At 38.9% G+C, this 14908-nt stretch overlaps 1 protein-coding gene across 2 annotated transcripts in view; it reads left to right on the top strand.

Annotated features, from left to right (window-relative positions):
- Syt1 (synaptotagmin 1) overlaps window positions 1-14908 on the top strand; it is a 199876-nt gene that overhangs the window by 101473 nt on the left and 83495 nt on the right. For both annotated transcript variants that reach the window (XM_035451860.1, XM_035451861.1), the window contains exon 6: window positions 2366-2483. In XM_035451860.1, the coding sequence (XP_035307751.1) occupies window positions 2366-2483 (118 nt within the window). The remainder of the gene's footprint in view (window positions 1-2365; window positions 2484-14908) is intronic.

The following is a 14908-nucleotide window of genomic DNA, read 5'->3' on the forward strand; positions in this document are numbered from 1 at the left end:
TAAAACAACTGGGAGAGCTGTGTGGCGGTGCGTGACAGTAACCCTGAGTACTTGACAGACAGATGAGCAGGGGGATCAGAAGTTCAAGGCCATCCTCAGCTACCAACATTTGAAAGCCAGACTGATACATGAGTCCTTATGTCAAAACATTTTTAATTAGATACATAAAGGTTTTTTTTAAAGTTACCTACAATTTTGAAGTTATGGGGTAGAAGAAGAAAAAGTATTTTAAAAAAAGGATATTGGGTAAAACAGAAATACAGAACTGAACTTACTTTAGCACCCTAAGTTGTTCATAGAGTCCAAAAATGAGCCATGTAGGGATATATGATCTAGGATAGTGTAGTCATCTCTGGCATGCTTGGTGACATTGTGAGAGTGCTCTAACCTGAAGTACAGTGAGCTTGAGATTCTTACATAGAGCCCTCCACCTATGACCATTTCAAGTAGTAATTTTGTCAATTTGTCACTCACGAAGTTTAGAGGAACTTGTCTTTATTTTGTATTAATTTCTATAATACTAATTCCAACTCTGTATTTTCAGAAGCTATGAAAAATAATATATCCTATTAACTCCCCTAATATGTCAATTAATGGTCAGAGTGGTTAAGCATATGGAGTGACAATGGTACAATAGCCATAGGGGGCTATGCCTCTGTGATTCAAGGCAGGGATATTTCCAAAATGTTCTTGTATTTATATTTTTGCAAAGTTGAGGTAAAGCAATATCCATACAAGGACCTTGCCTTTAGGGAAGACACAGACAAGTGGGAGAATTAAACTGTCTGCCCAGTAATATGAAAACAATGTGTTCTCATCAACCTAGAGATATGTAAGACACTACAAGGGTTCTGTAAGTGAGAGGATTGGTCCATACACATGTGTGGGGTCATTGTCAATAGAGCATTACTTCAGCATGGAGAGAGTAGCTGGTGTTCTCATCCCTCTCTCCCTCCCTCTATACTCACCTACAAATAAAACATACTCTTTCTTCTTTGAAAGATGGTTATAATGAGAACCCCCACAGAAAAGAAACCACATTTTCTTTACACCATTATATTAAATCAAGGAAGGCATTTCCACACTGGAGACAGACTCATTTAGCACATATGTCTAGCTACAGATAAGGCCAAGTACAGTCCCACTAAGAAGCCAATATGGAAAGACTTAAGCTGTCAGTTTCTAGTCTATACCCTCCCTATGTTAAAAGTCTATCTACTGAAGTCTGATACAACCACTTCCCTCTTTAGAATCAAAATTTAGACCTGGGGATGGGATACTGAGGAATGAACTTGGATGCAACATATAGCTAATTCCTTAGGTCAGATGGTGTAGTAGGCAGCCTCTCTCATCTCAGGAGATGGGTACAACAGTATCTTGATTTCTTTTCAGTGTCTCCTTCCTCTCATCCCTTATTTGTGCTTGCATCACACAGGTGTACATGCACACACATATTCACACAAATACAATTTATACTCATGTTGACCAGCATAGTCATTAACTGGTAGTAGAAAATAGTAATACTAACAATGCTCAATATTGCACTTAAGAGAGGAGATAAATATCAATCCTTTCTAGGAAAGGAACATTTTGTACCACCATCATTTTCTACTCTAGATAAGTTAGTCAGAATCCCCTGATTACAGAACTGTTAGATGTTCTTTGGACATAAACTACGATAGCACTGAAATGACAAGAGGAGCTATGAGTAGGTGCATTGTGGTAGAATGTGTTACAGTTTTCCAGCCTGCTATTAGATTTTACAAATTTAAAGATAAAGACAAAGAAAGACTTCATTTGCAATGAATAAAGCTAAGTGCATAAAATATCATACTTGGGTACATTTATGTTATGAGAATTTCAGCATTTCCTCAGCAATAAATGGAATTTAGCTGAACAAAGATGTCTTTCTTCACAAAACCCTAAACATAGGCTTTTAGATACAATCTTATTTGAAAGAGGAGAAGACAAAAACTGAGATGGGTTGATTCTAATAAAAAATGAATGAGTAAATCATACAAAGCCTTTTAATAAAGCAAGATTTTTCTAAGAGTTTTGCAGTGCTGTTCAGTGTGGTCTCAAAGAAACTCATCTTGGTCTCATTTCCAGACCCATTGAATTATAGACATATTCTGTTGGATGTTAATGCATAAATGGCCCTTTTTTGCAAAAGCTGAAATAGATAATCTTGAAAAAGAAAAGACTGGTATTACATGAAACGACCACTGTAAAAATGCCCATGAACTTTGATGGCTTCAGACTCTAATTGTCATAACTGTCTTCCTGAGGAAATGATAGTGTCTAAAGAACAAACATTTCAATTACACTTGATAACTCACTAATACCTCTTTGTTGGTTTTCATAGCAAGAGAAACTAGGGGACATCTGCTTCTCCCTCCGCTACGTCCCTACTGCCGGCAAGCTGACTGTTGTCATTCTGGAAGCGAAGAACTTGAAGAAGATGGATGTGGGTGGCTTATCCGGTGAGTCCACAGTGACTATTGATTGTTGTAAATGCTGTTTCATCGGGGATACTGAATGCATAGCACACATGCTGAGGCTCCCCACTCCTTAATTGATCGCAGTTCTCTCTCCTACGGAGCTGGAAGCAGTCTCAGAACTCAGCCAACGCAGTGCCCCAGGAAGCCACTCTCAGTTTATTGGAATTGGCAAAGAAGATGAAATCTATTTTTTTTCTCCATAGCCAAAGTATCGGTTGTCATTTCCATGTCATTGAAAGCTAAAATTGTGCCTTCTTATTTGAAAGGCAATGCCTGTGACAAATTATAGTTTTGAGGAGTTTTTTAATTCACCTTTGGTATTAAAATTTGTATTTTACCTGAAACTTATTAATTAGGTATTTGCTAACCTGACATCATTTTTATAATACTTTTATAAAAAGGCAGCCTTTTAAATCTATATAAGTGTCTTTAAGAAGAAACCCAGGAACAGTTCACATAATTCATTTAATTCTACACCTTATGCCTGGGGTGGAGGAGGGGAGACTTTGGGCTTGAAAGTTCTATATAACCCAAGCAGGACACAACATAGTGAGTGAACTCTACCACAAAGTCAGCTCAAGGACTGTTGCTTGCTGGGCTGGGCATCATTTTTTTCCTCCTTTGTGTGGTTAAATCAATTATAATTTTGTTCCAGTAAATCATTAAGGTGAGGGATTTTCCTGACATGCCACAAGGTCATCACAAATAGATGGCAGTTGTCATTGTTTCTAGCTGTGGAGTTACAAACATGATTCCTTATTCAATCATCTTTTTATTTTAAAAAAATTAAAAACATCCTAATGCAGTCCAGTGAATTTATTCTATGAAACAAAACAGCTAAGCCTTGTTGAAGGTGAGCTCTACTTCTTGACCCAGTGATTTAACAGCCAAATTCTCCTGCTATCTGTGTTTATTTCTCTCTGGGACTAAGGGAATTTGAGAAAACTATATTCTATCCTGTCACTAGGACCCTAATAATGTCTTGCTCTCGTTGCTAATAGTCTAACTGGAAAATTTTAAGGCAATGAGCATAGTTCCTCCTAAAAAATGTAGAATATTTTATGTGCTTATTTGTAAAACATATGTGAGGAAAAGTATTAAACATTTTACAATTATAGTTTACTCCCAGATCACAAATTAGTATCCTGAGGAGACTGAAGACAACTTTGACCTTTCTCTTTGGCAAGGTAGCCATGTCCCATTAGGAGTGTAGCTGTAGCACTCTATATGCCCCATGCCAAGCATCCATGTGACTCCTCCCACCTCTGTTAAATGCTGTCTTAGCCCCCTCCTAATTAATCCTGTATTAGCCCCTGTAGAGCTCCACAATAACATTTCCCCAAAGCTAGTAAAGCATCCTCCTGACTTCCTTCTGGGGCTTAAAAATGACTTCCCAGCACCACAGATAGCTACTTCAGCCATCCTTCTTCAAGACTGCTATCCTTTTGGTCCTGATCTCTTGACCAGACATCCCTTCTCATCATCAGGATCTGCAGAAGGGAAACCGGTTGGGCAGGATATATGGGAGTGGTTGCAGTCACAGGCATACACACAAGCTCACTGCTAGCAACCCAAGCAAAGAAAAGCACCAAGGATGACTCCCTGTTCCTGTCACACTAACTTAGCTCTGTGACATAGAGAGGCACAGCCAGAGGTCAGATCTAATTCAGTATCCATCAGTTTGTAGTCTTTTTCTATTTTTCTAAAGAAAAGCAGAAAAATGTATAAAGCTTCAGAACCCACAGAACCTACATCCACCCCCATATTTGAATTACCTGGAATGATTATCATCATTAGCAAACCCTAATTTAAGGGCTTCCTGCTGCCTGTAGAATTAAATCATAATTACTCTAATCACCTAAGGTAGACACTTTCAGGCTATGCCATTCCACATCTCATTTTAGCCAATGGACCAACACATTCATCTCCTAACAAGCTATGGGACATGCTGCTTCCACTCCTAGACAAGCTTCTTCATCTGGAATTCTTTTTTCCAACAATGTCTAGCTAAATCCTCCTTAGTCTTCTCCTGCTGAATTCCTATTCCTTCCAATTACTCAACAAACGCATACTGGGACTCTACTTTGAGTCAGGCGTCATGCTGAGCACAGGGTTCAGAATCATGGATAAAACAGTCCAAAGACCCTACCTGCCTGCAGTTTTCATTTTAATGTAGAGACACAGACATAAAAAAAAAAAAAAACCAATAAATTAATGAAGCATGCAGTGCCCTGAGATACTATAAACATTAGGTAGACGTGAAGCAAGGAAGTTGGATAAACCATGTTGGGAAGGTTTTTGTTGTTAAATGGGGAGGTGACATTCCAAGCAACAATAGGACAGAGGTGAAGGAGTGAGCCTTGGATTCCTGTGAGGAGGGAGAAGGTTTAGCATGGTAGGAATGCCTTTTCTGATCTGTCTAGGCAGAACAAATCTTTGTCTTTGTGAATTGCCACAAGGAGTTTGTTTACAGTCCTCTAACACCAAACTTCTTTCTCACCACACAGTTCTCTATTTACATCTCCCACAATGCTCTCACTGAAGGGTGGCGCTTGAGCATAGCTGCTGAATGAATAATGAATTATTTACAAAGGAGCTGTGGCCTGAAAAACAAGTCTTGCATTTCAAATTTGCTTAACCTACTTCCCATTAAGGAAACTTTAAGTACTTGAATGGGTTGTGTCAGAGTAAGTTGACCTGTGTACAAAGAGACGACAATTATATAAGATCCCATTCCAAGTGATTCAGATGCCAAACCCCATTTGCCAGAAATGGCTTGGTAACTAGAACCACAGCTGGCCCTTCTGCCAGGGTTGAAACTACTCTCTGTTACCACTAACAATCCGACTTTGTTTTGGGGTCCTAGAGCTCAAACTTTGTGTAAGCACTCCATCAGAGAGCCACATGTATTGACATTGGACAGGCTATTTCTTTCTTCTGAGCCTCGGTTGCACTGTTTATGAAGTGGAAGTGCTAAGAAGACCCCGTTAATGAGAAATAAGTTACTATGAGAAGTAAGTGAGAGCCAAAGTTAAGTGCTCACCAAATAGCACTGTGGATATTTCAATTAGTCACCACATCAAAGCAACAAAATGTGAAATCGATGGGTCATTTAACCAACTGCTCAATTTGGTCCGGAAGAGACTCAGCTATTTTCTAAACTTGCCAGATCAGTTCATGATAATCAGGAGGCCAGGTTTTATATGGGCTCAGAGTGAATTCAGACAAAGTAAGGAGCCGATCAATAAGACGTGGAAGAAAATAGCAAATGGACATTTTAAAAATGTTTTTCTTACTAATCTCTGGCAAGATCCGGCAGCTTCTTTCTTACTGTGGTCATTCAAATGGACAGCATACAGATTTTGCCTACATCACACATTCACATAGTAAATGATCCAAGTGCCTGCCCTTTATCCTCACAATGACAAGTGAGATTGGACTACCCATAATTCTGCAGCAGATTCATTTTTTTACATTGATTTTTGAGAATGTTTTACATGGGAACTATATTTATATCATTGTACTCCACCCCCATGCCCAACTTTTCCCATGTCCCCCATCCAAATTCCAAACCTTGTCTTCTTTAATTATGTCTATTAACCTATATATGTCATATATATGCACATGCATATGTACATATAAATAAAGCCTGCTGAGTCAATTTGTGGTTACATGTATGTGTTTAGGGCTGACCCCTTGGAATTGACTAACCTATCAGCATTTTCATCCCAGAAAACTGAATCTCCCTACACATAGATACATAATTTGAAATAATAAAAATAAACTTCATGCAGCCAGGCATGGTCGTGCACACCCTTTAAACTCAGCACTTGGGAAGCAGAGGCAGGCAGAACTCTGAGTTCAAGGCCACCCTGGTCTACAAAGCAAGTTCCAGGATAGCCAAAACTATACAGAGAAACCCTCTCGCAAAAAATAAATAAGTAAATTCTTTAAAATGGCAATGACTCTCCCTATTGTATTTTTTGTTCATGGGTATTACAAAAAGAAAATCAGAAGTTCTGAGAAAAACAAGACAGTGAAGTTGAGAGTTTCTGACTCCTAATGCAGAATTTTTTCAACATACCATTTAACTTTTCATCCATTCCCATTTTCAAGATGGAGAACATGGTTCCAAGGTGCCTCTACTGCCTGGAACTGAAACATGAAAATCCTCAGAATAGATTAAGGCTGCAAATGGAGCCTAAAAGGGCTGTTGGAAATTAGAGCACTCTTGGAAACTGGGGGATGTCGATAAGTAGAAATCTCTGGTAATATTCCCACTCAATTAGCTTTCCCTTTCTTGTCTTCTCAGAATCACAAGTTGATTCTCTCTTCTCTTCTGAGACTTTGGGCAAATTATCCCCCTTGCCTGACTCCACATTAAACAGAGTGTTATGTAAAGCTGTTCTAGTCCTGGCTCCCTGCAGTGAGCACACCACCCTTACAGACTTCTTCCTTCTGTCACTTCAGTGCTAGAAAATGCTATCCATTAAAAAAAAAAAAAAAAAAAAAAAAAAAAAAAAAGAATAAAAAGGGTGGAATCCAGCTCCCTTGATGAGGCTTAACTTCACCTAACATTTGAAAAAAATAAACAATAAAAGCAAAGCATGGCAAGCATGAAGGAAGGAAGGTTTAGGGAACCCAGGTAAAGGGCCAGTTTCATGAGCATCTTTTTCTCATGGGACTGATGAACATTAAGGTGCAAGAGAGAAGGCTAAGAGATGGGTCAGGTGGATACTAAGAGGGCTGAGAAGCAACAGCAGCTGAACAAGGTATGCTTAAAGCTCTGGTTCTCATACTATGGATCCAGACACATTTGGGGTTAAAGAATACTTTCACAGGGGTCAAATAACAGATATTTATATTATAACTTGTAACAGTAGCAAAATTACAGTTACAAAGTATCAGCAAAGTAATTATGCTTGGGGGTCACAACATGAAGAACTTTATTTAAGGGTTGTAGCATTAGGAAGGTTTAGAAGCACTGGTTTAAAGTGTCCCCATCAGCATTTTTCTGCTTTGCCACTGCCAAGTCCTCATCCTTGTCTTCTTTTGGCCGTTTCCAATCCAAGCTGACCACTAGCATTGTGACAAGCCCCCTGGTGGCTAGGACACAGTGATTCCAAACTCACGATGCTGACTTAGGAAGATCTGAGTTTTTACACTAGCATGGACTCCAATGATGAGATCCTGCCTCCAGAAACCAACTAATTTAGTTAGTAAACAAGTAAATAAATAAGAACAGGAGATGTCTGTTTCAGATAAAGAGTGAACTTCAAGAAGCAAGAACTATGAAAAAAAAAAGGTAATGGAGTAAAGAATTGGGACTAATACTGGTAAAAGGTTAACATGTGGCCTAGTCACACACACACACACACACACACACACACACACACACACACACTTTTGATTATAAGATACTACATTTTCATTGTTTATTGTTTTTCCTCAGTATACTTTCCTACCATCCTACAAGTATCTTTAGGAAATATAGCCACATGTAAGCACACAATTCAAAAACAACAGTTCAGGCACTCCCAGGTACCCATTAGATTCAATATGAAAACAGTAATCCACAGAGAGAAATTGTCCCCTTCAGGCAAACTTTATCAGTTGGTGACATTTTGACTGGCTTGATCAGAATCATCAGGACACCTGTTAAAATTTAGCATTCCAAGAACCACCTCAAACCTAGTACCAGTGAGAACCTGAATTTTTTAATTTAACTTCTCTGTTGATCCTTTGTGAGTTTCATATCATGCACCCCAATTCCACTCACCTCCTGGTCCCCCATATCCTCCCCTTACCCCTGTAGTGCCCATACACACACAAACAAAAATTTTTTAAAGCAAGCAAAGCAAAACCTCTTAGCTCCTCCATCTTTCCCACCTCTCGAACACCTCTTCATTTGTCCTGAGGTCATAAGAAGCCTCGGTGTGTCATATAGTAATACCCTTTTGTCCAATCAACTTTACTAGCGAATGCTATTGCCATGAATAAACTGGTTTGGTTCAAGGCCTCTGGTTTCTGATACACCATCCTCACTGGACACTCACTGAACTCCTGTGGAGTATCCTGTGGCCACCCCAAGTTGTGGAGATCCTGTGGGTTTTATTCTACAGGACTAGTCCCTTCACAAGCTCCCGAAGGTCCTAGATGGGATAGATGTTAGGGTGGGCCAACTCCAGGTCCAGCTGCGGGACTGAGGGGTAGCTGAGCTGATCAGGTCAGGCCACTAGGGCCACCCTCCTCAGGTGAGGGGGCAGAGTCAGTTCCCCTATGCTAATACCTTCAGAAGAACCTGAAATTTTAAACAAGCCCACTCCCATGTGTCTTATTCACCTTAACCTTAAAAGAATCACTTTAATAACCTTAGATGGTATTATCATGATTTTAGCTGAGGTCTGCGTCAATCAAGTCCAAAAGCAGAATTTTGTTGTCAATAATATAGGGGGGAAAAGAGACATACTTTGTCTTATAAACAAGTGTTCTCTCAAATAAAAGGTTATATTTCATTTAGGGATCTAATATCCTCTTGACCACAAGTTAAATTCTTGTACCCCCCTACTCCCCACACACAATCTCTTTCACTGAAAGAGGAGACAAAGGCAGACATTTCTTCTACAGTCATTTCCCAATGCCCTTGGCCACCTTCCTGTCTGTCCATCTATTGGTAACGAAAGCATAACGAAGAAAACCGCTCCAAATTCAATTGACTTGAACTAAACGCCACTAGTCTGGGAGCTAGGCCAATAAATAAACAGGCAGAAACTTATTTGAGCCAATTAGATAGGGATATGCAAATTAATTGGCCATGATATCAGGGTCAAGCAATAATATGCAAATGCACTAGCTTCTTAATGAGCTAATGGAACAGGATTATGCTCAGTAAGTTGGCAGTGATGTCAGAGGCTTCATCGTAATTTTAGGCTGGAATGTTACAGTATAAAATTAATTCCGAAACATTTCAAGATGCTTAATTATAATAGTGATAAAAATAATAGGAAGTCCTGAGAAGCAAACAGACTGTTCTACAAAGGAAATGACAATTCTTGAAATGACATGGTTCTAGAAATTGAGTTATTAAGAAGAATCATAAAGAGTGATAGTCAAGCCTGATATAAGTAAAGAAGTTGCTAGTACAACAAGAGAGAGAGAGAGAGAGCATGTAATGCCTGAAGGGATGAACAGTTTTAAGGAAGTAGAAGGAGATACAGCCAACCCTGGGCCCAGATTGAAATCAAGTAACAGACTGAGATACACTCATTCAGAACAGTGAGGACAAACACTCCCTGCAAGCTCTGTAGCCATCATGGATGTCCCAGTGAGTCACCACATATCATGTGAGTTCCTCTTCTGTGTCAGGCATCACACAGGTTCTCAGTCATGTGACTACAGACACTTGCACAACACAATGGAGGTAGGTTCTCCTTTAATGTGCTCTGTGTGTTAATAGAGTTAATCCCTATTCCAAACCTATGAGATGCAGACTATTTGCAATGCTATTTAATTGATGGAACCAAACCACAGTTCAGTAAACAACTTGCCCAAGGTCAGAGAATTTGTATTTGGCACAGTGAGGACATCAACACAAATAGTCCACCTTCACACTCTATCAGTAAAACATGACTTTTATGTCCCACCAGAGTCAACCTGAAGAACAGGTGACTAATTACATTACAGATTGAAAGACATCTAAAAGCTCAACTTGGTTTCAAATATCCTTTAATCCCAGCTAGAAATTACATCATGAGAGTCACTAATATAAATTTCTTGGTTGCTTGCTTTGTGTCACTTGGTTACTTACACAGCAAAAAAAAAAAAAAATGGAATTAGTGTGTCTATATGACTAGATATCAGATATTAATAGATTTGTCCTGTTTCTTGGATACAAGTTGTCATACTATTTCAATGTGTGATTCTTTGCACATCAAAGAAGGTACAGTTTAAAACATATCAGTTTAAACTCCAGCCATATCAGAGGTACAGTAGAACATGATGGTGTTGAACATGATGGACAAGAGTCCAACCATAAGAAATGTGAGCATCTTTTAGGTAACTGGAAAAAAGTCTCATGTTTATCTACTATTCACTTTTATCAATGACCAATTCTTGGAGGGAGTGTGTGACTTATCTAAAAAGGAGACAGTATAATGTGAATACACATGCTTCTTTTCCCTGTAAGTTGCTACAGGTTCTGTGGCTCAGAGTTATACCTTTAAGTATTAAAATATTTTAATTGAACCAAAAATGATTGAAAAGGAATTGAATTTGTAATAAACTATTTAGCACAAAAATGGAAATGAACAGGGAAATACTGTTGGGAATCGCTGCTCCAGTCTCACTCCCCCATTCCAAACCCCACCCAGATGTTTAGCTGGGAACTCCACTTCAGCCCCCACCTCTCTCTCCCCAAACCCTGCCTTGAGAAAGTCTGCCAAGGGGTGGCTCCTCTCCCTGAGATGCTCAAGACCATGCCTACAACGTATTTAAGACCTGGGCCCTAGTCCTGCCATGTCATTTCTTCTCCTGAGAGTGCTTTGTTAAACCTGGTTTTATTAATTCACCTGAATTTGGTTGATTACATTGGCAAAGAAACCCATAACTGGGGATTTTCAAACTACTTATCAAATACTACAAAAGGAATCCCCAGATGGAGACATAGAAGTGACCCCTTCAGAAATCTCTGATTCTTTTACAAGTCACCTTGAACCCCTCACTCTGAAATCCTGTGTTCTCAAGCACTGACTTATGAAACTTAATGAGTCAATGGAAAAATCCTTAATCAAGCAAGCCCAAAACATAGAATAGTTTGCTATATAGTTTGTATATTATCTGTTCTTTAAGAGGTCCACACACTGAAGGCTCCCTCATTAATCTGTGGTGCTATTGAGGAGAGGCAAAATGAAACCTTTAAATTATAGGGCCTAATGGTAGAATATTGGGATCCAAGACCCTTCTTTTCCTTGCTTACCAGCTGCCATGAAATGGGCAGCTTTGGTCCCCATGTGTTTTCTGCTGTGATGCACTGCCTCACCCCAAACTGTGGCACAGAGCTTCCAAAACCAGGGCCAAAATAAACCAAAGTTGTGTATTTCAACTACTTTTTCACAGAAAGTTACCACACATTCCATTATGGGCAATCTTAGAAATAATTCAGTAGAAGGGAGAACTATAATCCAAATTACATTATGGAATTCTAGAGTGGACGTAAGGTTGGTGTTATCCCAGAAGATTATGTAAAGATGAAAGGGAAATGCCCTGCCTCTGTCCATGTGTGGAGTATACGCAGGTATAGTTACCCACCTCCAGATAGACAGTAGTGTTAAATGACTAGCAGCCCAAGAAGGGCAGCCTAGACAGAGGGATCAAGGGACTGTCTGTGAAGACAGGCTAAGAAGTTTGGGACTTTGTAGTCTGGAAAAGGAAACCAGAGCACAGACATGATTAAAGTCTTAAAATCATGAAAGGTAGAGCTAGAGTCATCCCCACCTGCCCATTCCACAGCACTGAAATCAAGAAGTGACCTTGATGTTTGAAAGAAAACATGAAAAGAACGGCCATTTGGGGCATCTCAAAGGTTCCTTTCCACTCAGAAATTCTTTGTCAATTTTTCTTTGCTACCTTAAAGATGGGTGGCAAAAACTAGTTGAAGATCTGGGACAGACAGAAATATAAAGGCAGAAATCAATAGATGAGATTTTTCTGTTACGGGCTTAAAAGGGGGACATTGCTAAACCTTTTGTTTCAGAATCCCTTCCCACCATACCGTTGCATGAGTACCCTTAGAAGCTCTGCATCTCTGTTCCTCACTGTCTAACCCAGAAGATTGTATGACTTCACTTTATTCCCTTATTTAACCCTTCTGTCACTCAGTCCACACAAAAGGAATAGGGAGGCTTGGAATTTCTAATAACTGGAATAACAGAAGTATTCCCAAATACCTCAATTTTTAAACATTTAGAAAAAGCCAGTGTTATCTTTCTTTTCCTTTTAAGAGGTATAAGATTCCTGCTAGCAAAGCCTCCAACACCTTAATGACAAAAACATACAGAGTTTTGATCTCATAGAAATATGACAATGAATCCTCCTAGTGCTCTGCAGTTAAGAGCCCTCAATATTCTTCCTAAGGGCTCATCGGCGACCAGCACTCACACCAGGCAGCTCACAACCATTCACGTTTTATTCTTTCTCCACCATACCTAATGGCTTGAAAAAAAAGTGGCATACTCTCTTCAAGAGATAATAGTTTTATAAACATACACACATTACCGTAGTTACACCTCAATGATGGTCATAAAGACATTTTTCAGGGCAGAGGTATAGGCAGAGAATAAGCCCCTGGTCATATCTTGTGCCCAGCATGAGAGGACAAGGCATGATTCAGTCTGACAAGCCTGCTACTTCATGGACTGTCTTCCTCAGAAGAGGAAGTCAAAAAACCATAGCCCTTGTGACTTCTTAAGGGCCTTACCTGGGCAGTGTACTCATCTCAGGAGCTTCTTATTATTTTCCTCACAAAGAAATCACTTAGTGTTTAGTGAAGAAAAGGGACTTTTTAACTTAAAAACATGAAATGAGCACTTTTTAAAAAATCTTTTGGGATGTTGAAACGGCCTTTATCTGAGATTAAAGCAACAAGATTGATTGACTTAAATTCATAGATTTCAAATGATTGATGTCAGACAACAATATGGCTATGTAATTAATTAACACATTCCCCCCATTAACAAGGAGCCTAATGTACTTTTAGTGATAGTAGACTTCCAGTAATATTGCACATACATATGTGCCTGCAAGATTACATATTTATCTACTTGATAGACTGAATTGTTCATGGGGTTCCATTTTCTGATTAATTAAGGAAAGAAATGTGTTCACAAATGGCAGTGTTCCAAGATATTACTAGAATAACAGCTTTTAAATCATAACAACACAAGAAACAAAGATAAAATAAACCATAGCCTCATCACTTTCTTCAGGATGCAAATAAGAACTTCAGTGCCTCAGTCAGTCCCCATCTTCCTGTTCCTTTTAGGAAGCCATCTCAAGGACACAACTTAAGATTACATGTACTCTTCCAGAGTTTCTTCTCTGCCTGTATCATTCAAGCACACATGTACATGTATATATATGTATGTATGTATGTATGTATGTATGTATGTATGTATGTATATGCAAATATAGGCATTGTAATACAAATGAGATCATATCACTTTCATTATTATTTTGGGCTGCCCACTGTGATGTGTAACAGAGATCTTCCAGGCCATATGTACAAAGAAGCCAGTGCATCTATTGTTTTTGTAGCATCTTTTTCTGGATACAGTATCATTTGTTTAGTAATTTCCTTACCAGTAAAACTATTTGGAAAACTAACTTAGCCAAAGGTTTCTAAATGATACTTGAAATAATGAGCTCTGGGATAGGAAGAAATGGGAAAAAAAATTCCAGCTTATGAACATCAGGCCAAACCAACAGATTGAAAGAAAGCTTTTCTCCATATCCCAGTGATGCAAAAGTCCCTACCTATCAGTAAGAGAAAGGCAACAGGAAGTCTCCGTTTTTCTAATACCCCTAAAAGTACTGGCTGCTGCTGTCTCTGCAACTGATTTCTGTTGCTGAAAAAGAAAACGTTACATTTATACAGCCTCATCATGCATGAATAAGAAGGGATTTTAAAGTAAGATGCAATTATCCTAAGTTCAAAACCTAAAAAATATGTTGCTTAAAAGACAACTGGTGCTGATTGCAAAGAGGTGCCCCCTACCAAAAAGAGAAAATCCACTGATGAACTTGTAAATTTCTAGACTTTCATCAACTATATTTGCAGGAATTTAAATCCATAGGACACACTCCATCTAGCTGCATGTTGATAGCAACCTGAATAAACCTGTGGCAGCCACTAGAAGTAAAAATAAATTTTTACAAGAGTCAAAGACATCGTTTTATTCCGAGAATTTCCCAATTCTTGAACCTTACCAACCCACTTATTTGTAAGCTGCTTTTACAGATTGTTTACATCAAAAACAACTTGGTTTTTACAGCACTGTCTATAATACAGGGAGACACTGGAAGTGAATCACAGTGTAATACAGGAGAGACACCAGAAGTGAATCTTACTGTCTGTTATACAGGAGAGACACCAAAAGTAAACCACACTGTAATACAGGAGAGACACGGGAAATGAGCCTAGCCTGAACAGGTCAATGGCAGTGAGGCTCCTAATCAGTACATCTAGAGATCCTCCTTACTCTTCCTTGAAATACCTGTTCATGCTTTGAGAATCTCACTGAAATTAAAAAAAAAAAAAATAGCCTAGTGACAGGACTTTTAGAAGAGGCACTGAACGCTTATAAATTATGCAAGTCTGAACTTTCATTTTAATAACATCATTAAAATGTAAA

The sequence above is a fragment of the Cricetulus griseus genome (genome assembly GCF_003668045.3).
Source record: "Cricetulus griseus strain 17A/GY chromosome 1 unlocalized genomic scaffold, alternate assembly CriGri-PICRH-1.0 chr1_0, whole genome shotgun sequence".
Classification (NCBI taxonomy): Eukaryota; Metazoa; Chordata; class Mammalia; order Rodentia; family Cricetidae; genus Cricetulus; species Cricetulus griseus.